General features: G+C 41.0%; 1 protein-coding gene across 3 annotated transcripts; it reads right to left on the reverse strand.

Annotated features, from left to right (window-relative positions):
* Positions 1-844: 844 nt before the first annotated feature.
* Positions 845-21,024, reverse strand: LOC110522474 (heme-binding protein 1). Of its 3 annotated transcripts, none has more exons than XM_021600898.3 (5): positions 20,392-21,024; positions 16,818-16,912; positions 14,168-14,294; positions 13,259-13,442; positions 845-8,618 (listed from the first exon to the last, which is right to left on the reverse strand). In XM_021600898.3, exons 1-5 carry the CDS (start codon positions 20,633-20,635, stop codon positions 8,447-8,449), a joined length of 822 nt encoding a protein of 273 aa, XP_021456573.1. In that variant the 5' UTR covers positions 20,636-21,024; the 3' UTR covers positions 845-8,446. The 3 variants fall into 3 exon arrangements, with proteins under 3 accessions (XP_021456573.1, XP_090089234.1, XP_036831978.1); XM_090233108.1 differs by lacking the exon at positions 20,392-21,024 and adding an exon at positions 20,245-20,358; XM_036976083.2 differs by lacking the exon at positions 20,392-21,024 and adding an exon at positions 20,227-20,358.
* Between the last annotated feature and the right edge of the window lie 379 nt (positions 21,025-21,403).

Here is a 21,403-nt window from a genome sequence, read left to right on the forward strand (position 1 = left end):
TGATACCAAACAGCACAGTGACTACTTTACTCTGGTCCATGTTCAGTGGGGGGTACACACAATGATACCAAACAGCACAGTGACTACTTTACTCTGGTCCATGTTCAGTGTGGGGTACACAATGATACCAAACAGCACAGTGACTACTTTACTCTGGTCCATGTTCAGTGTGGTGACCACAATGACACCAAACAGCACAGTGACTACTTTACTCTGGTCCATGTTCAGTGGGGGGTGCACACAATGATACCAAACAGCACAGTGACTACTTTACTCTGGTCCATGTTCAGTGTGGTGACCACAATGATACCAAACAGCACAGTGACTACTTTACTCTGGTCCATGTTCAGTGTGGTGCACAGTGACTACTTTACTCTGGTCCATGTTCAGTGTGGTGTACACAATGATACCAAACAGCACAGTGACTACTTTACTCTGGTCCATGTTCAGTGTGGTGCACACAATGATACCAAACAGCTCAGTGACTACTTTACTCTGGTCCATGTTCAGTGTGGTGTACACAATGATACCAAACAGCACAGTGACTACTTTACTCTGGTCCATGTTCAGTGGGGTGTACACAATGATACCAAACAGCAGTGACTACTTTTCTCCATTTAAATATGCTGAATGACTGATTACAAGATAGGAGACATGTGATACTAATTAAATAAATCAATTAGTTTGAAATATCAATAAAATCCAGCTATTTATCTTTTCTAAGGGTTACCAAAAAATGTGTCCAGGCCATTTTAGAATATCTTTGTAGAATAAGCAATAATTCATCTCTTTTCACAGCTTCTTTGCTTTATTCTATGACATACCAAAGGGATACAAGTGTTCATGATAAATTAGCTTTTAATTTAATCACTTTTCAGGAGGAATTAAGCATGATTTCAATGAGCTGTAAGGCTACCAACAAATTTGAGCACATGTCTGTCTGTCATATACATTACATTACATTACATACATACACACACACACATACACACAAAAGTGGACATACCTACCCTATTTTCTATAATATAATAATTGTGAGGACATCAAAACTATAAAATAACACATATGGAGTCATGTAGTAACCAAAAAAAGTGTTAAACAAATCAAAATATATTAGAGATTTGAGATTATTCAAAGTAGCCACCCTATGCCTTGACAGCTTCGCACTCGCTTGCAATTCTCTCGACCAGCTTCATGAGGTAGTCACCTGGAATGCATTTCAATTAACAAGTGTGCCTTGTTAAAAGTGAATGAGGAATTTCTTTCCTTAATGCGTTTGAGCCAATCAGTTGTGTTGTGACAAGGTAGGGTTGGTATGCAGAAGATGGTATTTTACCAAATAGGGCTAAGTCCATATTATGGCAAGAAAAGCTCAAACAAGCAAAGAGAAACAACAGTCCATCATTACTTTCAAACAAGAAGGTCAGTCAAATAAAAGCACCAGAATTCAAGTAACAGACACAGCAACTGTTCAGAGGAGACTGAGTGAATCAGGCCTTCATAGTCAAATTGCTGCAAAGAAACCACTACTAAAGAACACCAATAATAAGAAGAGAATTGCTTTGGCCAAGAAACACGAGCAATGGACATTAGACCAGTGGAAATCTGTCTTTTGGTCCAAATTTGAAATTTTTGGTTCCAACCGCCGTGTCTTGGTGAGATGCAGAGTAGGTGAACGGATGATCTCTGCATGTGTGGTTCCCACCGTGAAGCATGGAGGAGGTGTGATGGTGTGGGGGTGTTTTGCTGGTGACGCTTTCTGTGATTTATTTAGAATTCAAGGCAGACTTAACCAGCATGGCTAACCACAGCATTCTGCAGCGATACACCACCCCATCTGGTTTGCGCTTAGTGGGACTATCATTAGTTTTTCAACAGGACAATGAGCCAACACACCTCCAGGCTGTGTAAGCGTTATTTGATCAAGAAGGAGAGTGATGGAGTGTTGCATCAGATGACCTGGCCTTCACAATCACCTGACCTCAACCCAACTGAGATGGTTTGGGATGAGTCGGACTGCAGAGTGAAGGAAAAGCAGCCAACAAGTGTTCAGCATGTGGGAACTCCTTCAAGACTGTTGGAAAAGCATTCTTCATGAAGCTGGTTGAGTGTGCAAAGCTGTCATCTAGGCATACTTTGAAGATTCTAAAATGTATTTTGTTTTGTTTAACACTTGGTTACTGCATGATTCCAAATGTGTTATTTTCTAGTTTTGACATTTTCACTATTATTCTACAATGTATAAAATAGTAAAAAAAATAAAGAAAAAACCTTGAATGAGTAGGTGTCCAAACTTTGGACTGGTACTGTGTGTGTCTCATATATACATATATATACACACACATATACATATACATATATACACACACACTACTGTTCAAAAGTTTGGGGTCACAAAGAAATGTCCTTGGTTTTGAAAGAAAAGCTATTTTTGTTGTCCTTTAAAATAACATCAAATTGAACAGAAATACAGTATAGACATTGTTAATGTTGTAAATGACTATTGTAGCTGGAAATGGCTGATTGTTCTATAAAAACATCTACATAGGTGTACAGAGGCCCATTATCAGAAACCATCACTCCTGTGTTCAAATGGCACGTTGTGTTATTCAATCCAAGTTTAGCATTTTAAAAAGGCTAATTGATAATTAGAAAACCCTTTTGCAATTATGTTAGCACAGCCTGTTTGCGCTGTTCTGTGAAGGGAGTAGTACACAGCCTTGTACGAAATCTTCAGTTTATTGGCAATTTCTCGCATGGAATAACCTTCAATTCTCAGAACAAGAATTGACTGACGAGTTTCAGAAGAAAGGCCTTTGTTTCTGGACATTTTGAGCCTGTAATCGAACCCACAAATGCTGATGCTCCAGATTCTCAAATAGTCTAAAGGACAGTTTTATTGCTTCTGTAATCAGCACAACAGTTTTCAGCTGTGCTAACATAATTGCAAAAGGGCTTCCTAATGACCAATTAGCCTTTTAAAATGCTAATCTTGGATTAGCTAACACAGGAGGGATGGTTGCTGATAATGGGCCTCTGTACGCCTATGTAGATATTCTATAAAAAAAAAAATAAAAAAAAATCAGCCGTTTCTAGCTACAATAGTCATTTACAACATTAGCAATGTCTACACTGTATTTCTGATCAATTTGATGTTATTTTAAATTTACATTTCTAAGTGACCCCAAACTTTGAACGGTATATATATATATATATCTCCTATGATTTCATCATATATAGATTGATACAAATGGCAAAGTGAATATGACGTGCTGAAATGACATCTTTCCAAAGTTTTTACTGTGCTCTCCTCCACATGCAAAACCCTGTGTCTCATGGGAATATCTTCTACGTCACACACTGAACTGTCTTGAACACAGCCACTCTGATTTCCATGTGAATTTGCCTTCATTTAGTAATTAAAACTTCTTTGGGATAGGGGGCAGCATTTTCAATTTTGGATAAATAGCGTGCCCAAATTCAACTTCCTGCTACTCCACCAGAATATAAGATATGCATATTACTAGTATATATGGATAGAAAACACTGAAGTTTCTAAAACTGTTTGAATCATGTCTGTGAGTATAACAGAACTTATGTAGCAGGAAAAACCCAGAGGACAAACCATTCAGATTATATACATTTTCTTTTGAGGTCACCGTCTATTCAATGAGCTTTCATTGAGAAACTAGATTTCAAAGGGACTTGTTTGCAGTTCCTACCGCTTCCACTGGATGTCACCAGTCTTTAGAAATTGGTTGAGGTTATTTCTTTGTGTAATGAAGAAGTCCGGCCATCTTGAAGAAGTGTCACGTTATGTGTATTGTTTGATAGTTGAGCAAGACTAGAAAGCATGCTTGAGTTTGTTGTCTTCCTGTATTGAAAACAGACCCGTATTCAATTTGATCGATTATTAACGTTTAAAATACCTAAAGTTGTATTACAAAAGTAGTTTGAAATGTTTTGGCAAAGTTTACAGGTAACTTTTGAGATATTTTGTAGTGATGTTGCGCAAATTGGAAGCTGTGTTTTTCTGGATCAAACACGCCAAATAAATGGACATTTTGGATATATATCGACGGAATTAATCGAACAAAAGGACCATTTGTGATGTTTATGGGACATATTGGAGTGCCAACAAAATAAGCTTGTCAAAGGTAAGGCATGAATTATATTTTTATTTCTGTGTTTTGTGTCGCGCCTGCAGGGTTGAAATATGCTACTCTCTCTGTTTACGGCTGTGCTATCATCAGATAATAGCATCTTATGCTTTTGCCGAAAAGCCTTTTTGAAATCTGACATGTTGGCTGGATTCACGAGTGTAGCTTTAATTTGGTATCTTACAAGTAAAATGTTTATATTATTATTTCATTTGAATTTGGGGCTCTGCATTTTCCCTGGCTATTGGCCAAGTGGGACGCAAGCGTCCCGCCTATCCCAGAGAGGTTACAATGATGAAAGCACCATATTCCACCCACACAGCATAGTAGGTACGCTATGTACAACCACTCGTGTATCTAACAACTGAAAACTGTTGCCTTGCCCAACAATATGGCCGACACACAGTAACAGACTGGCACCAAGCTGATGAACACCCACTGACAATAGCCTGAAATGCAACATCCTTAGAAACCATGAGCTCCTGAGCTGAACTCGTGAAATACCTCGGTCTTAACGATACTACACGCTCCGTCTGTCTGCTTGTCATACGTTTCCTTGTCCTGTTGTACTCTGTGCTGCGCTGCATGTGCTCATTGAGTGCTTGTCATATGTTTCCTTGTCCTGTTGTACTCTGTGCTGCATGTGCTCATTGTGTGCTTGTCATCTTAAATTGTGTTTAATATCCTTCCCAGGGACTGCAGTTAAATTAGCCGGCCGGCTAAAAACAGGCACTTAATGTGAACTGTCCCTGTAAAACTAAATGTAATACAGTAAAGTAAATTGACATACTGATGTGATGAGAAAGCTGTCGAAATTTGGAGAGACACATATTGCAGTCCTGTGTAGCTCAGTCAGTAGAGCAAGGGGCTTACAACACCAAGGGTCATGGATAAAAGCATCTGCTAAATGGCAAATAGTATTATATATTAGTTTGTTGCAATCCCTTTGGCACTAATTTCAGAACCTTGATGTCATTTTTCAAAACTCTAGACAACTCACAACCGATGATCAAAATGCACATTTTTAAATCTAACACTTTTTACAATTGCTTGGATACAATACACAAAGCTAAGATCATTTGTTCATTGAACTAAAATCACCTGTTCAAAATGACAACTTAAAGTACTACCATTTCAAAATGCAATTCACACATTACATCTGAAATGACTGCCTATTCATTTCATTACAATGATCTAACTATCAATTGATACAACTACTCAATGAGTTTTATGGAAACTGACAAACAATATTACATGTTTAGATCATGAAAGTTTCAGGATAACGAGATCCATTGACACCAATTACCTTGGAACATGAACCAATTGGACTACATTATCTATGGATGTAATATTTCATCATCATTCTTTATAAGACACAGTCTCTATGGTCCCATGTACCACTTTTCCAGACCATGTTTTTAGATTGGTGTTTTTTCCCACTGAACTGCCGCTCACTGAATGTGTTTTGTTTATCGCACCATTCTCTGTAAACTCTAGACTGTAGTGCATAAAAATCCCAGGAGGGCAGCTGTTTCTGAGATGCTGGAATCACCATGTGGCACCAACAATCATACCACGGCCAAAGTTGCTTAGATTACGCATCTTGCCCGTTCTAATGTTTGGTCGAACAACTAAAGCTCTCTACTCTATACACGCTATATACTAAGTTGCAGGCAGCCACATGATTCACTGTTCGGAGGAGCAGGTGATTTGCGTTAACACACAGGTGTACCTAATAATGTGTCCGGTGAGTGTATGCAGGCCCTTGTAATTGCTTTTCCAATACTGATGATTCATTTCACATTGTGGTACGGGTATATAGTGAAATGAATGGTATCCACCTACAACAACAGAGATAACATGGAGCTGGCAGGTGATCCAGGTCACAATAGAGGTCAAGCAGTGGGAGGAAGAAGACGAGGAAGACGTGGTGGTCAAAGGAATGGCAGGGGACCACTACTCAGAAGGTGTGCTTGTCGTGGGCCTCGTTTGAGGAGGTGTGGGGGAAACGTGGTAGAGGACAAGGCCACGGACCAAGACAGTGGCAACAACAGCAAAGTGTCCAATGAAATCCGAGCAATAGTTCTAGACCATGACGTAAATCATGGCAGGACAATGACTGAGGCAGCTACAATGACTCAACCAAACCTCAGAAGATCAACCGTGGCCTCAATCATCAGAACTTTCTGCAATTAGAACCAGTAAGTTTTCAGCATGCACTAAACATTAGGCTACTCTCAATTGTCAAATGACTGTATACTGCATGCCAATGTGTACCACAGAGTATGTAATGTGACCAGCTCTACTTGCACATCATCACCTGCACATCTATCACTCCAGTGTTAGACGCAAAATAATTACAATTTAGCATTATGGCCTATTTATTGCCTTACCTCCCTACTCTTCTACATTTGCACACACTGTACATAGATTTTTCTATTGTGTTATTGACTGTACGTTTGTTTATGTGTAACTCTGTTGTTTTTTGTGGCACTGCTTTGCTTTATCTTGGCCAGGTCGCAGTTGGAAATGAGAACTTGTTCTCAACTGGCCTACCTGTCTTACTGTAATGTCTTACTGTAACGTTCCCTGCAGAATTGAGACTAGGCCAAATAGGGGAGGCAGAAGCAAAATTCTGACTGACCAATAAGAGCGGGCTGTGGTCAATTTGGTTCTGGCCAGAAATGATATTCGTCTTACAGAAATCAGCAGCACATCTTGGACAATGTTCAACAATGTGGAAGCCATAAGTTGAAAAGTGTGGAAGCCGCATGCTGAAAAGGCACCAGGTGTCTCTAAACCAGCTATACCATGTGCCTTTTGAAAAAAATGCAGACAGAGTGAAGCAACTGAGGACCGAGTATGTTCAGTTTCAAGATGCCTGTTGTGAAAAATAACCCCCAAAAATCTACATCATTGTAATCAGTAATTATCTTTCCAAAATGACTTTTTAGAGGGTGATGGAGCTGGATGCTAACAAAAACCATCACAAATTCCTCTTTTTGGATGAGGCAGGCTTCAACCTGGCCAAGACAAGGAGGAGAGGTCAGTCATTGGCCAGTGGTCAACCATCCAAGTACCTGGACAACATGGGGCCAACGTCACCATTTGTGCTGCTATATCAGAAGATGGTGTGGTGGGACACAGACCTCGTATTGGATCATATAATGCAGCTCTCCTTGTAACCTTTCTTTATGAGCTAAATCAGGTCTGTAGAGCTGATGGCATGACCTATGTCATTGTGTTGGATAATGTCAGGTTCCACCATGCTCAAATGGTGCAAGCATGGTTTCAGGCCCAACCACAATTTACCACCCTGTACTTACCCCCATTCTCTCCTTAACCCAATTGAGGAATTTTTCTCCACATGGTGGTGGAAGGTATAGGATAGGTGCCCTCATGAATAAGCCACCCTTCTCCAGGCCATGGATGACGCATGCAATGACATCACGGCTAACCTGTGTCAGGCCTGTATTCGCCATGCCCGAAGATTCTTCCCAAGATGTTTGGCTAATGAAAACATCCATTGTGATGTGGATGAGAACCTGTGGCCAAACCCACAAGACAGGTTTGATGGAAATATAGAAGTACAGTAATCAATCCTTTGTTTAGCTTTTTACAGTAAGCCAGGTGAGGAATACTGCAGTTGATGTTTTACTGTAGTTTCTTATTTTTTTTGTAGCTAATTATTTTTGCTTTGATTCAAAGAAACCTGTTGTGACTATTGTATTTCATCAATAAATGTCTCTTTGTTCAATGATTCCACTGTGTCTGTAGTATTCGCTCTACTAGTTATTTTAGTGATGTATTTACATATTTCATTATGGTACATGTATCACATTTTGTACTACAATATATGTTTGTATGACCAACTACATAGTTTCACTATCTTGTGTGTGGGTGATCTAAATTAATGTTCCTACGGTATTTCATGATAAATTTGTTATTTGAAATAATGATTTTGCAAGTGCAAGATTTCATTAAATATATGAATGCACAATGCAATGTTTTGAACATGGGACAGCCTGTGTTACAAGTGATGACCGTTTTGAGTTTTGGTTCTGAAATTGTGCCAAAGTGATCGTAAAAAACTGTATTATATATTATCTGCCTGAGACCACAGCCCAATTAAAATACTTGTGTACTCGTTTCTTTGACGTAAACTGTATCCAATTTTATGAAATTCTGCTATTTTTGGTTTGTGTGAGGCTTTCGATTTGGTTCGCAGTAATGAGTGTTTATCATTTGTTTACTTTGTGTTAATAATGTAGTGCTACATAGCCACTTCAGCAGCGCTCCAGGAACCAGACTTCGTTGTGTCGGTGTGCGGCTGCGGGGCTGGTATAGCCGGCCACGATGAAGGACTCACTCACACACAGCTGTGGAGAGTCCAGCACCTCGCCCAGAGCATGGATCTCCCCTAGGATAGAGGTCTCAGTAGTGGGTCCACTGAACGACCTGACAGGGGTAGAGAGAAAGAGATGGATGAAAGGTTACACAGTTACTTTAAATCATTACATCATCACGTAGCAATAATAATGTGTATCCATGTATTATAATAGAAACATTACTTTTGTAAATATACATCGAGTGTACAAAACATAAAGGACACCTACTCTTTCCATGACAAACTGACCAGATGATCCCTTATTGATGTCACTTGTTAAATCCACTTCAAAAATCAGTGTAGATTAAAGGGGAGGAGACAGGTTAACCTGTCTAGGAACGGGGTTCCACTAGCAATGAAATCGCAGGGCGCCAAATTCAAATCAACAGAAATCTCATAATTCAAATTTCTCAAACATACAAGTATTAGACACCATTTTAAAAGATAAAATTCTCCTTAATCCAACCACAGTGTCCAATTTCAAAAAAGCTTTTCGGCGAAAGCAGAACAGATCACTATGTTAGGTCAGCAACTAGTCACAGAAAGCATACAGCGATTTTCCAACCAAAGAGAGCAGTCACAAAAAGCAGAAATAGGGAAAATTAATCACTAACCTTTGATATTATTCATCAGATGACACTCCCGGGACAACATGTTACACAATACATGTATGTTTTGTTCGATCAAGTTCATATTTATATCCAAAACATCCCTTTACCTCAAACATCCCGTGAATTTGCACAGAGCCACATCAATTTACAGAAATACTCATAATTGATAAATGATACAAGTGTTATTCACAGAATTAAAGATACACATCTACTTAATGCAACCGCTGTCAGATTTTTAAAAAAAAACTTTACGGAAAAAGCAAACCATGCCATAATCTGAGTACGGCGCTCAGAGACCAACACAACCCAAAAATATATCCGCCATGTTGGAGTCAACAGAAGTCAGAAATACAGTGCCTTGCGAAAGTATTCGGCCCCCTTGAACTTTGCGACCTTTTGCCACATTTCAGGCTTCAAACATAAAGATATAAAACTGTATTTTTTTGTGAAGAATCAACAAGTGGGACACAATCATGAAGTGGAACGACATTTATTGGATATTTCAAACTTTTTTAACAAATCAAAAACTGAAAAATTGGGCGTGCAAAATTATTCAGCCCCTTTACTTTCAGTGCAGCAAACTCTCTCCAGAAGTTCAGTGAGGATCTCTGAATGATCCAATGTTGACCTAAATGACTAATGATGATAAATACAATCCACCTGATGTAATCAAGTCTCCGTATAAATGCACCTGCACTGTGATAGTCTCAGAGGTCCGTTAAAAGCGCAGAGAGCATCATGAAGAACAAGGAACACACCAGGCAGGTCCGAGATACTGTTGTGAAGAAGTTTAAAGCCGGATTTGGATACAAAAAGATTTCCCAAGCTTTAAACATCCCAAGGAGCACTGTGCAAGCGATAATATTGAAATGGAAGGAGTATCAGACCACTGCAAATCTACCAAGACCTGGCCGTCCCTCTAAACTTTCAGCTCATACAAGGAGAAGACTGATCAGAGATGCAGCCAAGAGGCCCATGATCACTCTGGATGAACTGCAGAGATCTACAGCTGAGGTGGGAGACTCTGTCCATAGGACAACAATCAGTCGTATATTGCACAAATCTGGCCTTTATGGAAGAGTGGCAAGAAGAAAGCCATTTCTTAAAGATATCCATAAAAAGTGTCGGTTAAAGTTTGCCACAAGCCACCTGGGAGACACACCAAACATGTGGAAGAAGGTGCTCTGGTCAGATGAAACCAAAATTGAACTTTTTGGCAACAATGCAAAACGTTATGTTTGGCGTAAAAGCAACACAGCTGAACACACCATCCCCACTGTCAAACATGGTGGTGGCAGCATCATGGTTTGGGCCTGCTTTTCTTCAGCAGGGACAGGGAAAATTGTTAAAATTGATGGGAAGATGGATGGAGCCAAATACAGGACCATTCTGGAAGAAAACCTGATGGAGTCTGCAAAAGACCTGAGACTGGGACGGAGATTTGTCTTCCAACAAGACAATGATCCAAAACATAAAGCAAAATCTACAATGGAATGGTTCAAAAATAAACATATCCAGGTGTTAGAATGGCCAAGTCAAAGTCCAGACCTGAATCCAATCGAGAATCTGTGGAAAGAACTGAAAACTGCTGTTCACAAATGCTCTCCATCCAACCTCACTGAGCTCGAGCTGTTTTGCAAGGAGGAATGGGAAAAAATTTCAGTCTCTCGATGTGCAAAACTGATAGAGACATACCCCAAGCGACTTACAGCTGTAATCGCAGCAAAAGGTGGCGCTACAAAGTATTAACTTAAGGGGGCTGAATAATTTTGCACGCCCAATATTTCAGTTTTTGATTTGTTAAAATAGTTTGAAATATCCAATAAATGTCGTTCCACTTCATGATTGTGTCCCACTTGTTGTTGATTCTTCGCAAAAAAATACAGTTTTATATCTTTGTTTGAAGCCTGAAATGTGGCAAAAGGTCGTAAAGTTCAAGAGGGCCGAATACTTTCGCAAGGCACTGTAGCATTATAAATATTCACTTCCCTTTGATCTTCATCAGAATGCACTCCCAGGAATCCCAGTTCCACAATAAATGTTTGATTTGTTCCATAAAGTCCATCATTTATGTCCAAATAACTCCTTTTGGTTTGCGCGTTCAGTACACAATCTAAACTCAGAACGTGCAGGCAGGTCCAGGCAAAAGTTCAGACGAAAAGTCATATTACAGTTCGTAGAAACATGTCAAACGATGTATAGAATCAATCTTTAGGATGTTTTTATCATAAATCTTCAATAATGTTCCAACTGGAGAATTCCTTTGTCTGTAGAAAAGCAATGGAACGCGAGGCAACTTCCACATGAGTGCGCGTCACGAGCTCGTGGCTCTCTGCCAGACCTCGGACTCATTCCCCTCTCATTCGGACCCACTTCACAGTAGAAGCATCAAACAAGGTTCTAAAGAGACTGTTGACATCTAGTGGAAGCCTTAGGAAGTGCAAAATGACCCCACAGACCCTGTGTATTCGATAGGCCAAGAGTTGAAAAACTAAAAACCTTAGATCTCCCACTTCCTGGTTGGATTTTTTCTCAGGTTTTTGCCTGCCATATGAGTTCTGTTATACAGACATCATTCAAACAGTTTTAGAAACTCCAGAGTTGTTTCTATCAAAATCTACTAATAATATGCATATATTAGCAACTGGGACTGAGTAGCAGGCAGTTTACTCTGGGCACGCTTTTCATCCAAACGTGAAAATGCTGCCCCCTAGCCCAAACAGGTTTTAAGGAAGGATTTTTAAACCTTGAAACATGGATTGTGTATGTGTGCCATTCAGAGGGTGAATGGGCAAGACACAAGATTTAAGTGTCTTTGAATGGGGTATGGTAGTAGGTGCCAGACGCACCAGTTTGTGTCAAGAACTGCAACGCTGCTGGGTTTTTCATGCTCAACAGTTTCCTGTGTGTATCAAGAATGGTCCACCACCCAAAGGATATCCAGCCAACTGTGGGAAGTATTGGAGTCAACATGGGCCAACATCCCTGTGGAACACTTGACACCTTGTAGAGTCCATGCCTCAAGGAATTGAGGCTGTTCTGAGGGCAAAAGGGGGTTCAATTCAATATTAGGAAGGTGTTCTTAATGTGTTGTACATTAAGTGTACACTACATGATCAAAAGTATATGGACATGTGCTAGTCAAACATCTCATTCCAAAATCAAGAACATTAATATGGAGTTGGTCCCCCCCTTTGCTGCTATAACAGCCTCCACTCATCTGGGAAGGGTTTCCACTAGATGTTGGAACATTGCTGCGGGGACTTGCTTCCATTCACCGCCAACAGCATTAGTGAGGTCAGAACTGATGTTGGCCGATTAGGCCTGGCTTGCAGTCGGCGTTCCAATTCATCCCAATTTGTTTGATGGAGTTGAGGTCAGGGCTCTGTGCAGGCCAGTCAAGTTCTTCCACGTCTTCCACAAACGGATCTCGACAATCCGTTTCTATAAGGACCTCACTTTGTGCATTGTCATGATGAAACAGGAAAGGGCCTTCCCAAAACTGTTCTCACAAAGTTGGAAGCACATAATTGTCTAGAATGTCATTGTATGCTGTAGCATTAAGATTTCCCTTCACTGGAACTAAGGGGCCTAGCCTGAACCAAGAAAAACAGCCACAGACCATTATTGCTCCTCCAAACTTTACAATTGGCACTATGCATTTGGGCAGGTAGTGTTCTCCCGGCATCCGCCAAAACCAGAATGCTCGGCCATTGAAACCCATTTCATGAAGCTCCTGATAAACAGTTATTGTGCTGAAGTTGCTTTCAGAGGCAGTTTGGAACTTGGTAGTGAGTGTTGCAAAAGAGGACAGACACACTTCTATTCTGTGAGTTTGTGTGGCCTACCACTTCGCAGATGAGCTGTTGTTGCTCCTACAAGTTTCAGCTTCACAATAACTGTACCATCCGTTGACCGGGGCAGCTCTAGCAGGGCAGAGATTTTATGAACTGACTTGTGGCAGTGGTGGCATCCTATGACAGTGGCACGTTGAAAGTCACTGAGCTCTTCAGTAAGGCCATTCTACTGCCAATGTTTGTCTATGGATATTGCATGGCTGTGTGGTCGATTTTATACACCAGTCAACAACCCCCCCTCACCTGCTGTAGATTACGGTGGCAGGCCATGTCTCCATGGTGATGTCAGGGTCAAAGGGTGTGGGGGGTTGGTCCTGGTGTTGGGATGGTAAGTAGTAGGCCACCGTCACATCTCTGGATAGGCTGGAGCGGGAGTCATCAGTCCTCACCACTGTCACAATGGGAAGGGTCATACCCAGGTAGTTACCTGGCACACACAGAGGGATGAGGAGGACCCAAACAGAAGTCAAAGGGATACTTTATTTTGGGATTTTGGCAATAAGGCCCTTTATTTACTTCTCCAGAGTCCAAGAAACTTGTGGATACCATTTGTCTCTGCATGCAGTTTGAAGGAAGTTACTAACTAGCGTTACCCATAGACTTCCAGACATTGTGCAAACGCAAGTTGGCTTGCAAAACTACTTCAAACTTCTTTCTTACTGAACACAAAGACATACAAATAGGGCTGTCCCAACAAAAATAAATATTTGTTGACCAAGAGTAGTCTGTTCATTTGACCATTCGATTGGTCAAAATGTTAACTTGGATTTTTGAACATACATACAGTGAAGTTGAAAGTTTACATACACTTAGGTTGGAGTCATTAAAACTCCAAGCCTATCAGAAGCTTCTAAAGCTATGATATCATTTTCTGGATTTTTCCAAGCCGTTTAAAAGGCAGTCAACTTAGTGTATTTTAACTTCTGACCCACTGGAATTGTGATACAGTAAATAAGTGAAATAATCTGTCAACAATTGTCGGAAAAATTACTTGTGTCATGCACGAAGTAGATGTCCTAACCAACTTGCCCAAACTATAGTTTGTTCAAAAGAAATTTGGAGTGGATGAAAAAAAAATAGTTTTAATGACTCCAACATAAGTGTACGGAAACTTCAACTGTACATGGATCCTTATCTGCTACGCTCACTCACCTGAGGTATTCTGCTGGCAGATATATCTCATGAGCTTCATGAAGCCGGCACAGATGCTCTGCTCGTACGTGTCCTCTCGCACAGTGATACATGCCCAGCTGGCTTGGTTGTAGACTCTCTTCTCATACTGCACAGGACAATGCATAGGGCAGAACAATGGACAAAATGGTACGAGTGGCAGAGAGAGGGAAAGAATGAGAGAGAGCATGAGAGAAAGAGAGAAATGACAGACAGGGCTAGAAGTGCAGGGATAGATTAAAGGTTGCCCTTTTGCCTGGCTCAAGTGAACTGAGCAGTCATGCTAGTTGAGCCTGTTCCCGAAGTTGCCCCATTGGGAAGATGATTTAAAAAAGGTCCAATGCAGCAGTTTTTACCTATATATCAAATAATTTCTGGGTAATAATTAAGTACCTTACTGCGATTGCATTTAATTAAAATGGTCAAAAAGAAACAAAAACAACTTCTTAGCTAAGAGCAATTTCTCAAGCAAGAATTTTTCTAGGACTGTCTGGGAGTTGTCTTACTGGGGAGGGGAAAACTGAAAAAACTGTTGTTGGCAGAGAGGTTTGGAACTCTCTTATTGATTTAACGTCTGTTGATGTCACCAGGCAGGCCGAAACTCCATCCCACCAAAACAGGCTGAAGTGTTCTGTCAGGTGTTCTTTCAAACAGCTCTTACAAAAAGGGCATGGTCATCATTTTTACAGTATTATTCCAACATTGGTGTGGAAATATATATTTTAAAAAAACACAGAAAAAGCAAATTTTTGACTGCACTGAGACTTGTTTTTAAAACAACCAAACTGCAAAGAATTCCAATAGCCCAAAGCTGATCTTTCTGGTTCCTCCCCATTTTTTAAATGAAAGACAGCAAATGTATGGCATTTATGCCAGTCGGGCAAGTTGAGCCCCCCTATGTGTAGATGAAAGGCAGGCAATACTTTATGACATTTCTGCATGTAAATACGGTGCATTCAGAAAGTATTCAGACCCCTTCCCTTTTTCCACATTTTCTTATGTTACAGCCTTATTCTAAAATGGAGTAAATAAACATTTTTCCTTAATCTACACACAAAACCCCATAATGACAAAGCGAAAACAGGTTTTTCAATTTTTTTGCAAATGTATTAAAAATAAAACAGAACAACCTTATTTACTAAGTATTCAGACCCTTTGCTATGAGACTCGAAATTAAGCTCAGGTGCATCCTGTTTCCATTGATCATTCTTGAGATGTTTCAACAACTTGGAGTCCACCTGTGGTAAATTCAATTGATTGGATATGATTTGAAAAAGCACACACCGGTCTATATAAAAAGATCCCACATTTGACAGTGCATGACAAAGCAAAAACCAAGCCATGAGGTCAAAGGAATTATCCGTAGAGCTCCGAGACAGGATTGTGTTGAGGTACAGATCTGGGAAAGAGTACCAAAACATTTCTGCAGCATTGAAGGTCCGCAAGAACACAGTGGCCTCAATCATTCTTAAATGGAAGAAGTTTGGAACCACCAAGAGCTGGCCGCCCGTTCCAAACTGACCTTTCAGGGGAGGTGACCAAGAACCCGATGGTCACTGACAGAGCTCCAGAGTTCCTCTGGAGAACCTTCCAAAAGGACAAACGTCTCGGCAGCACTCCACCAATCAAGCCTTCATGGTCAGACGGAAGACACTTCTCAGTAAAAGTCACATGACAGCCCGCTTGGAATTTGCCAAAAGGCACCTAAAGGATTCTCAGACCATGAGAAACAAGAGACTCTCTGGCACTATCCCTACAGTGAGGCATGGAGGTGCCAGCATCATGCTGTGGGGATGTTTTTCAGCGGCAGGGACTGGGAGACCAGTCAGGATCGAGGATAAGATGAACGGAGCAAAGTAGAGAGAGATCCTTGATGAAAACCTGCTCCAGAGCACTCAGGACCTCAGACTGGGGCGAAGGTTCACCTTCCAACAGGACAATAACACTAAGCACACAGCCAAGCCAACACAGGACTGGCTTGGGGAGAAGTCTCTGAATGTCCTTGAGTGACCCAGCCAGAGCCCGAACTTGAACCCGATCAAACATCTCTGGAGAGACCTGAAAATAGCTGCGCAGCGACGCTCCCCATCCATAATAATTTAAGTACATTTCAAACATTTCCCCAAAATACTTTTTGTTTTCTCATTATGGGATATTGTGTGATGAGGGGGGGGAAAAACATTTAAATCATTTTTAGAATAAGGCTGTAATGTAACACATTTTGGAAAAAGTCAAGGGGTCTGAATCATTTCCGATTGCACTGTAGCTAATTTCAGGTAACCCCCCCCAAAAAAATACTTCTGACTTGCCTGACGGGCAATTACCTTTCACACCTAATGTCAATCCCTGGAATTTATTGATAAAGAAAGCAATAGAGAGCTATTTAAAAAGAGTGGTAGATATTGATTTATTCATATGCATCTTCTTTAACTCAAATGAAAATGCTCAAAGGCTTGCATCAATACTGTTAATTACAATGCTCCCTGTTTACTCAAACTCAATGAAATCAAGAAACCAAGCTGAGAATATAAGATAGGCTAGATAAAGCCTGTCCGCCAGTCCATCTTTTCCTACTGGGTGATGGGGACAGAGGGAGCAATGAATGAGTACAAAGGGGGCTAGACTAGCTTACATTCTCTTTGCATGTGATCAGTGTGAAGGGGACTTTCTCCCTGTCCGTCGTGCTCTCTGTGTCTGAGGTGAGCTGTTGGATGGGCTGGGCCATGTCTGGAAGGAAAGAGAGAGAGGGGTTAGAGACTGGCGTCACACAATGCCACCTACAAGATAAATGACCACACAAGATAGTGATCGGTTTCTCTTCCTCAGATGGCATACAGAACAATAATAATTATACTGCTGTGCTGTAGTACACTGGGCTTCTGTGTAAAGGAAACAGTTTATGAGAATAATCTTATAACATACAGTGCCTTGCGAAAGTATTCGGCCCCCTTGAACTTTGCGACCTTTTGCCACATTTCAGGCTTCAAACATAAAGATATAAAACTGTATTTATTTGTGAAGAATCAACAACAAGCAGGACACAATCATGAAGTGGAACGACATTTATTGGATATTTCAAACTTTTTTAACAAATCAAAAACTGAAAAATTGGGCGTGCAAAATTATTCAGCCCCTTTACTTTCAGTGCAGCAAACTCTCTCCAGAAGTTCAGTGAGGATCTCTGAATGATCCAATGTTGACCTAAATGACTAATGATGATAAATACAATCCACCTGTGTGTAATCAAGTCTCCGTATGAATGCACCTGCACTGTGATAGTCTCAGAGGTCCGTTAAAAGCGCAGAGAGCATCATGAAGAACAAGGAACACACCAGGCAGGTCCGAGATACTGTTGTGAATAAGTTTAAAGCCGGATTTGGATACAAAAAGATTTCCCAAGCTTTAAGCATCCCAAGGAGCACTGTGCAAGCGATAATATTGAAATGGAAGGAGTATCAGACCACTGCAAATCTACCAAGACCTGGCCGTCCCTCTAAACTTTCAGCTCATACAAGGAGAAGACTGATCAGAGATGCAGCCAAGAGGCCCATGATCACTCTGGATGAACTGCAGAGATCTACAGCTGAGGTGGGAGACTCTGTCCATAGGACAACAATCAGTCGTATATTGCACAAATCTGGCCTTTATGGAAGAGTGGCAAGAAGAAAGCCATTTCTTAAAGATGTCCATAAAAAGTGTTGTTTAAAGTTTGCCACAAGCCACCTGGGAGACACACCAAACATGTGGAAGAAGGTGCTCTGGTCAGATGAAACCAAAATTGAACTTTTTGGCAACAATGCAAAACGTTATGTTTGGCGTAAAAGCAACACAGCTGAACACACCATCCCCACTGTCAAACATGGTGGTGGCAGCATCATGGTTTGGGCCTGCTTTTCTTCAGCAGGGACAGGGAAGATGGTTAAAATTGATGGGAAGGTGGATGGAGCCAAATACAGGACCATTCTGGAAGAAAACCTGATGTAGTCTGCAAAAGACCTGAGTCTGGGACGGAGATTTGTCTTCCAACAAGACAATGATCCAAAACATAAAGCAAAATCTACAATGGAATGGTTCAAAAATAAACATATCCAGGTGTTAGAATGGCCAAGTCAAAGTCCAGACCTGAATCCAATCGAGAATCTGTGGAAAGAACTGAAAACTGCTGTTCACAAATGCTCTCCATCCAACCTCACTGAGCTCGAGTTGTTTTGCGAGGAATGGGAAAAAATGTCAGTCTCTCGATATGCAAAACTGATAGACATACCCCAAGCGAATTACAGCTGTAATCGCAGCAAAAGGTGGCGCTACAAAGTATTAACTTAAGGGGGCTGAATAATTTTGCACGCCCAATTTTTCAGTTTTTGATTTGTTAAAAAAGTTTGAAATATCCAATAAATGTCGTTCCACTTCATAATTGTGTCCCACTTGTTGTTGATTCTTCACAAAAAAATACAGTTTTATATCTTTATGTTTGAAGCCTGAAATGTGGTCGCAAAGTTCAAGGGGGGCCGAATACTTTCGCAAGGCACTGTAAATGAAAAATCTGTTTGAAAACAAGTAGACAATTTCAAAAACAGATTTCGACTAGGCTAGTGTATTGAATGTTACATTTCTTTTTATTGTATATATTTTATTACAGGAGTCGCTAGTGCGCGATGAGACATGGATATCCCTGCTGGCCAAACACTCCCTAACACGAAGGATGCTGGGCCAATTTTGCGCTGCCCCATGGACCTTCCGGTTGCGGCCGGCTGCGACAGAGCTTGGACTCGATCCCAGAATCTCTAGTGGCACAGCTAGCACTGCAGTGCAGTGCCTTAGACCACTGCGCCACTCGGGAGGCCTGAATGTTACATTTCTGACAAAGTCTTTCTCACTGAGTTATCTTAGACGAGTGACTGAAGTTTAGGAAGCAATGAGAGCCCTAAGGAAGCACATGATATGAAAATTTAGGTCAGATGGACAGGTTTGCCACCATTTTGGGTGGTCTGTGCACTGCAGAATCCAATGTACACTCAAGTTGGACGCAAATTAGCTTTGGGGTTATCGTACACTGCAGAACCTTGGCCTGCGTCCAAATGACACAAATTAACTTTGAGGTAGTCTTTAATCAAGCACCATTCTCTCCCTGATCAACTAGCCTAAAATGAACGCTTTTGTTTGTTTTCCTTATGTGGCCTATGATCTACTTTCTGTATTGGAGGAAAACAGCTACGCTAACAAACCAAATGTTTATATCCCAGGACAAATAAGCTAGCAACAGCAAGCTAACTAGCTAAATTGCCATAAACGTTTAATGCTTTTCGACCTGTCCAAATTAACATAGTTGGTTCAGAGTTCGTTTTGATAGTTAAACCTTCGTGTCCTGATCGCGTCTGGTGTGGGTGGACAAATATAAACATACGTACGCGTGCGAGTGGTCTGGTCAGCATGTAAAATACTCATGTTGTACCCATCTGCACTAGAACCAAATTAACCTAGGCCCATTCAGCTGTTTAGCTCTGAGCTGTGGCTACAAAACAAACTCACTCAAATCTGATTATAACCCACCATTTTGTGACTATGAAAGGGCAAACAGGCTTTTGCATATCTAAAATGTTGAACTACCTAGCCTGTAGGCCTAGGTCTATTCCACTAAATAACATCTAAAGGTGTAGGTGTTATTCTCCATCTTACAACAGGTTGAATAGTGCAGGCCAGTTTCAGTCACGGTTTCTCTCACAGCTAACCATTTACTTTGATGGTCTATTTTTTTTTCCTTCAAAAGCTGATTCTGAAAGGGTGAGTTGTCCCCTTTCCCTAATGTTGTGAAAAAAGTTCAGACCTGTACAATTAACCTACATTGTCCATAACGACATTGAGTTCACAGTCCATTATACTACATAATAACATGTGCCTGTGCCAATAGAAATGTGTACTTAGTATGCTTGATGAGAAATTGTGTTCATCTTGTGTTGCTGGTCCAAGTCATATTCTGCCATAATGGGCCAGAAATGATTTAAAATCAAAATGGTTTACATGTAAATACAGACTTCACTTACGGCGTTTTCCCCACTTACACATCACGCTGTAAAGGATAGTGGTTCAAGTAGCGTTCGAATAAACCAGGCGTTTGTCAGTCTGCGAGGGGAGCAAGGAGTGATTCAAACGTTGTGTGCATGCTTGCATTTCGACCATAGAGCAACTATCTCCCCCCCCCCTCTTACCCTGGGGAATTTGAACATGATGCTCTCTGCCAATGTCCTGCCAGTAGTTTAACAGGCGATCCTGACCCTCTTCTTCCATAGCATCGTTTACCCCATCCGCCCCCCCGCTTCTGCAGAGGTCTGAATCGAAGTCATCCTCGTTGAAGGCATCCAAGTCCTCTAGCGTGATAGTGGGTCTTGATCCAGATTCACCCCCGCGACTGTCACCTCCTTCGCCACTCATGTGACAGCCTCCTCCATTCATGGTTATTTTGACCGAAGTGCCCAAAAACTACTTGCAACAGTCGCAGATCTCCAGCGGGGGGGGGGGGGGGGGGGGGAGATTGTTGAAGCGATAACAGCAGGCTACAATGTTGCCGACCTAGTGAGCTTGATAGCTGGCCAGCAAGTCCAGAAAACTTTACAAACGAAACGAAGGAATCATGACAACCACGGCATTAGGTCGACAGTGCCTGTCAAATACGTACGACTGATGTACAAAGTATAATATAGTTAGTAAAACCACCGGGTTCTTGTGCACATAAAGCAACTTCGAATGTCTCTTTCCCCGTGCGGTGATTACTTGTGTTTTAATTTCAAGGCTCTCTCTGGTCACATGGCATACAATGGGTCGTCACTAGTTACCACAGCTACAAATGGCTAAACACCGCCCATTTCTGAATGTTATCTTCTTCAAATCAAATCCTCTTCAAATTTAAACTTAACCACACTGCTAACTGTATGCCCAACCCTAACCTTAAATGTAGACCAAAAAGCGAGTTGTATTTTTCAGGATTTTGACTTTGTGGTTGTGTAACTACTGACAACTCATGCGGAGGAAGGAGAACAGTATGTGGGTGTGATCAAAGGCGTAGTTCTCTGATAGGTGAAGAAAACATCTAAATGTATAAAACATATATACATGACTAACTTTGACATTACCTTGGTGTAAATATATTTGCGATTTTTTTTTTTTAAGTGTGCAAATTCAAGGGGAAAATAGTGTTCCTTCTGTTCAAAAAAGTGTGTAAAG

Source organism: Oncorhynchus mykiss, chromosome 4 (genome assembly GCF_057628025.1).
Source record: "Oncorhynchus mykiss isolate SJ-2025 chromosome 4, ASM5762802v1, whole genome shotgun sequence".
Classification (NCBI taxonomy): Eukaryota; Metazoa; Chordata; class Actinopteri; order Salmoniformes; family Salmonidae; genus Oncorhynchus; species Oncorhynchus mykiss.

Bases quoted from the DNA above. Each gene is read 5' to 3' on its own strand.
- LOC110522474 (XM_021600898.3), bottom strand. From the start codon at position 20,635: ATGAATGGAGGAGGCTGTCACATGAGTGGCGAAGGAGGTGACAGTCGC. The intron at 16,913-20,391 runs GTAAGAGGGGGG...CTTTCCTTCCAG, and splicing joins TCATGTTCAAATTCCCCAGG to ACATGGCCCAGCCCATCCAA. The intron at 8,619-13,258 runs GTGAGGGGGGGT...TACCCCTGTCAG, and splicing joins GCCACCGTAATCTACAGCAG to GTCGTTCAGTGGACCCACTA.